Source organism: Nanorana parkeri, unplaced genomic scaffold (assembly GCF_000935625.1).
Source record: "Nanorana parkeri isolate BGI_ZX_2015 unplaced genomic scaffold, ASM93562v1 scaffold306, whole genome shotgun sequence".
NCBI classification, from domain to species: Eukaryota; Metazoa; Chordata; class Amphibia; order Anura; family Dicroglossidae; genus Nanorana; species Nanorana parkeri.
Genome location: NW_017306574.1, coordinates 1,014,544 through 1,022,707, shown reverse-complemented (window position 1 = coordinate 1,022,707; position 8,164 = coordinate 1,014,544). Strand labels below are relative to the sequence as shown.

At 48.1% G+C, this 8,164-nt stretch overlaps 1 protein-coding gene across 1 annotated transcript; it reads right to left on the bottom strand.

The window, feature by feature from the left end:
- Positions 1-688: 688 nt before the first annotated feature.
- On the bottom strand, positions 689-6,911 carry LOC108788126. The gene is made up of 5 exons (XM_018557853.1): positions 6,830-6,911; positions 6,211-6,270; positions 4,724-5,062; positions 2,444-2,662; positions 689-930 (listed from the first exon to the last, which is right to left on the bottom strand). The coding sequence occupies exons 1-5, from the start codon at positions 6,909-6,911 to the stop codon at positions 689-691; spliced, it is 942 nt and encodes a 313-aa protein (XP_018413355.1).
- Positions 6,912-8,164: the final 1,253 nt, after the last annotated feature.

Below are 8,164 nucleotides of genomic sequence, written 5' to 3'. Positions count from 1 at the left end.
GTTTTACTGCTGTGCACTATCACTGCTGCAAAAAAATAAAATGGACCTTGTAACATTAGCCTAAGGGTATCCCTCTGTCACTGGACAGGCATTTTAAATGGATGGGATATAATCTTAAATGTCCTTTTCCCTGTGTTTCAATAATGAGTTCTTGTCATCGCTCTAACTTCATGAGAGCATGAAGCCTCACACCTCCTACTGCATTTTGTGTAATGTAAATGAAATGAAACATTTATCAGCAATGGAAGGATCACATTGGGAATTTGGATACAGAGATCTCTCCACCTCTGATCTGAAATAAAAAGCCTGTGAATGAATACACTTTGAAATTTCAGGTTTAACATATATTCTCTCATCTATTGAGTGACCCAGGGCGTCTTTCACCTTCAAGTTATACTGCCGCCTACAAGAGGATTGGACACTGGCAAACAGAACTTTAGGTCAGCCTGATAACCCTTTAATACCAGCATGCCTCATTTTTTCCCCCCCTAGTGTCCTAGGATGGACTTCCTGCCTTGAGGTCTACTGCTATTAAGCCTAACCTAGCACTTTTTATTTCTGTATTTTTTTTTCCCCCAATCAAGACTCTTCTACACAGATGCTGAAGGCTTTCCTTGTGATAAGTACTTTGCTCAATTTCTTTTTTTCTTCTTCCAGAAATGGTCCATTCCCACTGTGCATTGCAGTGTTACTCTTTGTACCTACTGTGGCTTATACTGCAGGACATGTTGTTATCAGCAGGGAAGGAAGACACTGTGTGGACCAATGTACTAGTCACTGTGGTTATATTTCCAGTTCTGTTCACTTTTTCTTCCTGGCTGACAGGTTGTCCTTCATTGTGCCACGTGATTATACATTTCGTAGTGCCAGAGGCCGTGCACTGAACGAAAACCACCTCGTCTGCATCTTCCACTGGATGTTTTTGACCCTCTGATATCAAATGAGAAAAACAATGAAAGTGATTCAAACTGAAAACATTGCACAAGATGGGATTTTTTTTCACACTCGCCTTAAAATCCTTTTCTCTGCATCCATTGAAGGACACAGCAGAGATCATCTCTGACCAATGGCTTAATATTGGGGATGTTCAGATACCAAGTACCGTACTCGATACAAGTACAGATACTTTTCCAGCTCCAAGACTAGACTAGAGAAAAACTCAAAAGTTAGGAGGTGGCTGTCATTTTTAAGGAGGCTCCTGGGATTTGTGTATCCCTGTTTTAATGTATGATTTTTTTTTTTATATAATTCGCTCCATGGCTCCGAGCGCCAACAATCGTCCCGCGTTCAAAGGCTGTTAAATGGCGTTGTTTCCCGTATCTTCAGAAACAAATCACTTCTACTGTCGTGGTAAACAACCCGCTTCCCTATTTATAATGGTCTGGCCCTCTAGCAACTTCAGCGCAAAATTATAGCTAATTTGCCTACAAACGTCAGGTGGTCATAATAATCTGGCCACTCAGTGTATATTAGGGATGCACCAATACCAGTTTTTCAAGTACAAGTACTGATACTTGTCTCCAAGTCCTCACAGATACAAGTACGGATACATTTTTGTTTATTGTCATGTGACAGTTCTTCTAAAACAATGCAGACTAATGATTTCAGGACAGTGGTGGAGCCACAGAAATCTGAATCCAGGAGGGGCTGGAACCTGCACCTCAGGCAGAGATTTGCACACGTTCAATGTTGTTAATTGCAGATCTAATGGCAGGAAAAAAAAATTATAAAAAAAAAATAGCCTGCAAAAAAGCAAGGGGAACCAATATCCCCAAGCAGGGAGCGAAGGCTTGGTCACCAACATGGGCTGCGGGTTTTTTTTTTAGCTTAGTGTCCTACACCCGCAGGTGGCAGTGTAAACCCGATGCTCAGAGATCAAGATCTCTCTGCTGTGTCCTTCCAAGGATTCTAAAAAAAACACATCATATTGCTTTAATAAATAATCTTTTCAATAATCCTTTATTCATGCAAAATTAAAACAAACAATCTGCTTGCCCATTAAGGGAAAAATGACAAGTTCTCTTGAGCAGCTCCGCTGTCTGAGCCCCGGAAATACTTGGTAGTTCCAGGTATGGAAGGAACATGTGATCTCCTCCATCTCTCAGGGTGTAGTGCTTCAACCTGAGCCATCAATTGCCAGACTCAAACACTGCAGCATAAGATGGGATGACATGGGACGGCGACATGAAAGGTGGCTTGCAAGAGAACCTGTCACTTTGCACTAAATCGGCAAAGTGACAGATTTGTGTAAAACAAACATACAGTACACATACAGTATACACTACAGTATATATAATAAATAAAGCTCCTGTTCCTGGAGTTCAGCTTTAAGCAGTGTATTTCATTGGTAAAATACGGCAGCAAATTTGATAAAGCACGGACGTAAACATGGTTAGTGTGCAGATTCACAAACATTTCATTTGAAATGTACCGTACTACTCACTTTGGGTGTTCCGCTTCTTTCTTTTCGCTCGCTCTAGCTGGAACGTACATTCTGGGTTGATATTTGTGTCCGTGTATTGACCTTTAACAGTGAAAACATCCGGTACGCCGATTTTCCTCTTCGTAAGCTGAACAGACTGACGCATCCGTATCTCGGGAGGAAGCAATTCTATTCTGAGGTCATTACCTTGTGCATTACACAACACTTCATTTATCGGCTCTAAAAGGAAAACATACAATATGTTAAGGCGGCAGGAATACCTGTAGCCACTAGAGAAATACAATATCTGCCAGCTTTTGTTCTGATGTCAAGTAAAAACCCCACAGACATGCACACTAAATAGGCTGTACATGCCCATAAACCTTGCTAACCCCAAATTGATCATCTAGAACAGGGGTAGCCAAACTCCAGCTGTGGTGAAACTACAAATCCCATGATGCATCTCTCTGTCTGTGAGAATCTTGCAATGCCTTATGGGATTTGTAGTTCCACTAGAGCTGGAGGGCCCGAGTTTGGCTACCCCTGATCTAGAAGATGGTGTGCCTGGGTAAACTACACTAATGCACCATTTACACTGCAGTTGTTCTCAACCTGTTTAACCGTGGGACCCAAATTTGTCCACGGTCATTAAGTCACGACCCAAGTTGCACTGCAATGTTCCATGTTGCGATACTACGCTTTCCGGTGCAGGCGATGGAACTGTGGGTGGGAGGTAGGTTTGGGTTGCCATTACGGAAACTGGAGTGGATCCTCAACGGGGGGTCCAGTGTGGGCTGCGGTGCTGTGATGGAGCTTCATCCATATGTGTATTGCTTGTAAAGCTCCCGTGCGCACCCGTAGGAGGTGGTGGGAGCCAGAATGGGATGGGCTGTAAGCAGTGCACTTATGGATGGAGCTCCCTCGCGGCCATGGCGCCAGCCCACCCCACCCTAAGTCAACACTCGGCACCGGGCATCATAATTTTTAATGGCTGCTCAGTGCGAGAACTGACAGTGCTTCTCTAGGATCCTCTCACCTAGAAAAGTGGAAGGCATATGGCGACCCCCTGGACATGGGGTCACGACCCACCAGTTGAGAATCAAGGATTTACAGAATGGTCATAGAGACAGAGCGTTCTATGGGGCAGATTCACAAACGTGTCTAGCCTTACAAACTGTACAGGGCTGCCTCTAAAATAGAGAAATACATGAAATATTGGAAGTGCAGTCAGTCCCAGTTCTCTTTTCCCAGCTCTTCTCAGTAGGAGTGCCAGTTCACGCACTAGCAACTTAGAGCCCTTTCACACAGGCATGCCCATAGACTCACACTGGGCTTCTGATCAGATCCACCTTAAAAAAACAAAACCTGACTGGGACCTGAACGGAAGCCCAGTGTTAGTCTATAAGCAGCCAGATCTAAACAGATGTGCGTCCGGTTACATCCGATTACTCCCGACTGCAGCCAGGTTCAGAAAATCAAACAGAACAGAATTCCTTTTTGGTGGACCCGATTGTGGCGGATTAGGGGTAATCTGATGTAAGCAGACACATGTCCATTTACATCCGACTCCCTATAGACCAGGGGTAGCCAAACTCCGGCCCTCCTGCTGTGGTGGAACTACAAATCCCATGAGGTATTGCAAGATTCTCACAGCCACAACTCCTGGAGAGAGATGCATCATGGGGTTTGTAGTTTCACCACAGCTGGAGGGCCGGAGTTAGGCTGCCCCTGCTATAGACCAACATGGTCTGGTAATCGCAAGATGGAGGAAAACAAAAACTGGACAGAGACGGATGTCACAATGGCGACATCCGTTCCAAACTGCTCCGATCAGCAGGGAATCTGTGCATAGATCCCGCGCTGATCGGAAATAAACAGGCCCGTGTGAAAGGGGCCTTAGTGTCGCCGCTCTGACATGGCAGCAAGCAACATCTGGACATCCCTTACCAAACACAAATGCTCTAAGGCCTCGTTCACACCGGGCCGGTTCGGTCGCTCTGAACCACCGACATGAACGATCCCATACATTCCTATGGGGACCGTTCATGCGATCGCACGGATCGGAACTTCCTGCCGCCCGAAATGCCTCCGGAGCCTTATTTTCCATACAGATTTGAATGGAAACGCGCTGATAAGCACGTTTTTAATTGCGTTTTAATGCTAAAACGCAAATAAAAACGCCCAAGACCACCCTTTTAAAATTCGGGCGGAAAACAGTGCTGAAACGCATCCGCCTGGGTGTGAATGGAACCCCCTAAAATACAAATACCAATATGCAACCACATGCCAGGTCTGACTTACGGAGATCATTCAGGCAAACGCCTCCGGTAAAGGCGCCATTTGGATAGGCATTGAACAGGCAGTTGTAGCAAGCTTCATCTTCCTTTTCCAGCTTTGAGATCCTTATAGACGACGTCACTGAACTCGTGTTCACAACGGTGATGTGCTTTTCAAACGGCCTGGCAATGTTGATGCCGTACTTGTCACTGCAGGTCACCATGTTCTGAGTGTCCTTCCCCCTCTTCTTTTGCCAGGTGACTTGCAGGACATCCAGATGAGCTTGAAACTCGCACGTTAGGGTGACATCCCCTCCCAGTAGTGCTGGGTTTGTGTTTGTACATATTACCCGAGGGGGCGATGCTACGGATGTTACGGAAAAAGAAAGAAAATTGGTTACAGACAAAACAAAAATGCTAATATATGATATTAAAAATGCTAACATGCAGGGCGTGCTCCTGTTTCTGGATATACACGAGGCTTTCAATGCCATTTCATGGGACTATATGAATTTTGTCAAAATTAAGCTTTTGGAAGCAACGCGTGGGTGTCGGGCAAGGGGGGCGCACTTCACCGGCCCCTGGAGGCACCCGAGCCGCCAGAATCACTTTCAGTGTAAAGCAGTCCTGGCGGTTCTGTTTAAAGGGGCCTGCAACTGGAGCAAAGTTCAGCTTTGAGAATGAAATAGAGAAGCTGATTGGTTGCCGGGGATAACTGCCTCAGATTGGATAAATCCTCCCCCTGTTTTTCTTTTCTTAATGTGCGCTACCTCGCTGTGACGCATTGTTACACAATGCAGGGAGTGGCACCTTAACGCAGCGCATTTCACCCAGCAGTGTCAGGCGTTGGGTGTGCAGCGGATTTTGTCTGGTTGCATCAGGCCTGTACTGAGCAACGCAGCCTGACGCATGAGACGTTAGCATGCATTTGAGCAGATTTGCATTGCAAAAGCACGCCGCTTACAGCGCACCCCCTTTCCCCAACGGACAGGTACCAACACCCGAGCGGAGGGGGGGAATAGACGGCACAGGGTGACGGAAACTCACAGACAGTGAGCGATTTCTCTTTACAGTCTGTAATTGGCTGCCTGTCCCTTCGGACACAGATCGCTCCAGCCCATTAGTGACTGTAAGGAGAAATTTTCCAACAGTCTGCAGTAGGGACGGCGCAACCATTTCTCCGCCCCCTCCCCCCCAACAGCGCCCTTCCGAGGTGACAGGAGTCTTTAATGCTGCTATGCGCAGGCAGCATTAGTAGCAGGGCCAGATTCCCGACAAGGCCACGTCTCGGGGCGGCAGAAGGGCGGCAGCGGTTTGAAGTCTCCCGACGCCCGGGACATGCAGTTCGGGGCGCCGGGCGGTAATTTGCTTCCTACATTTAGCCCTGCTTTGCACAAGCAGGGCTGAATGTAGAAAGGCGAAGCCGCTTGTTTCTTTACAAGTGATCTTGGCGATGGGCGATGTTTACCAACATCACTTGTAATTAGACTGCTGCCCCCCCCTCGCACCTACCTCTCTCCATGGTGGCTCCGTCCTCTCCTCGCTGGCAGCCGACGCCTTCAGGATGGAGAGCTGGGAGCAGAGCGGCAGGGTTAAAAGTAACCCTGCCGCTCCGTGTATACAGTGACAGGGGAGAGCAATCTTCCCCTCTCACCTGTGACAGGAATTCCAGCACAGTGCTGTGCTAGAACTCCTGTATTGGAGGTGACAGCTTCAATAAAGAGAACCCGTCACCTCCAAATGCTATCACACATGGGGCTTGTTAGTTTCTGTGCGATAGCAATAAAGTTAAGTGAAAAAAAAGATTAAAAAATTAAGCCGCCCACAGGACGAGCTGTGACGGCCGCACGGCTCGCACACCCCTAAGGCCGGCCCTGGGGCTCCTAATGCTGCCTGCGCTCAGGTCCCGTCACTTCAAAACTGACTGTCCCATTAGGCTGCCGAATTCTGTGCAGTCCGGCCGGCTTGCCTGATTGTGCCGCCCATGCAAGGCTCCGACATTGCGCCATTCCACCGGAGACAGAAGTGAAAGTGAACCGGCATGTTTATATAGAAGAAGTTTCCACCTCACAGGGGAGAGCCGCCTGTTCATGATGCAGAGGTGTCAGTGTAAATAGACCGCCCCCCTTACCCAGAGCCACCGACACCGCCACCGACAACACTATCAGACGCTGCATCCCGTGCCGAGCGATGATCTCACAGGACTTTGACATGACAGGCTGTTTGAATTTCGCGGCCAAACGCGACTCGCGTCACATCCCAGGAGGCGGAGCCAGGGGTTTCAAATGCTAACGAATTTCCAAGTGATGAATAGAAGTATAGACCTCTGTCTGGTGGTCTATACATGTGCTGTCCCATAGACCTGTGGTGGTCTATACATGTGCTGTCCCATAGACCTGTGGTGGTCTATACATGTGCTGTCCCATAGACCTGGCAGGGACCTGTTGTGGTCTATAAATGCCCTGTCCCAGGGACCTGTGGTGGTCTATACATGTGCTGTCCCAGGGACCTGTGGTGGTCTATACATGCGCTGTCCCATAGACCTAGCAGGGACCTGTGGTGGTCAATACATGTGCTGTCCCAGGGACCTGTGGTGGTCTATACATTAGCTGTCCCAGGTACCTGTGGTGGTCTATACATGCGCTGTCCCATAGACCTAGCAGGGACCTGTGGTGGTCAATACATGTGCTGTCCCAGGGACCTGTGGTGGTCTATACATGTGCTGTCCCATAGACCTGGCAGGGACCTGTTGTGGTCTATAAATGCCCTGTCCCAGGGACCTGTGGTGGTCTATACATGTGCTGTCCCATAGACCTGGCAGGGACCTGTTGTGGTCTATAAATGCCCTGTCCCAGGGACCTGTGGTGGTCTATACATGTGCTGTCCCAGGGACCTGTGGTGGTCTATACATGTGCTGTCTCAGGGACCTGGCATGGAATATTTAGTAGCAAGGAAATGTCACGGATGGACTTGTTGCAGAGGTGACAACCTATCACGGTACGACGCTTTGTAGTCACTGAGCTCCTGAGAGCGACCCATTCTTTCACAAATGTCTGTAGAAGCGTCTGCATGCCGAGGTGCGTGATGTTATACACCGGTGGCCATGGAGGTGACTGGAACCCCTGAATCCAATGATTTGGAGGGGTGTCCCAATACTTTTGGCAATATACTGTAGTTTTCTCATTTTCTAGTCATATAAATTCCACACCACTCCTCATAATGCCCTCCACTCATCATAATCCGCCCCGCCCATCATAATGCCCTCCACTCATCATAATCCGCCCCGCCCATCATAATGCCCTCCACTCATCATAATCCGCCCCGCCCATCATAATGCCCTCCACTCATCATAATCCGCCCCGCCCATCATAATGCCCTCCACTCATCATAATCCGCCCCGCCCATCATAATGCCCTCCACTCATCATAATCCGCCCCGCCCATCATAATGCCCTCCACTCATCATA

Bases quoted from the DNA above. Each gene is read 5' to 3' on its own strand.
- LOC108788126 (XM_018557853.1), bottom strand. From the start codon at position 6,911: ATGTCAAAGTCCTGTGAGATCATCGCTCGGCACGGGATGCAGCGTCTG. The intron at 5,063-6,210 runs GTAGGTGCGAGG...TAACATCCGTAG, and splicing joins CGGAGCCACCATGGAGAGAG to CATCGCCCCCTCGGGTAATA. The intron at 2,663-4,723 runs GTAAGTCAGACC...TTTTCCTTTTAG, and splicing joins CGTTTGCCTGAATGATCTCC to AGCCGATAAATGAAGTGTTG.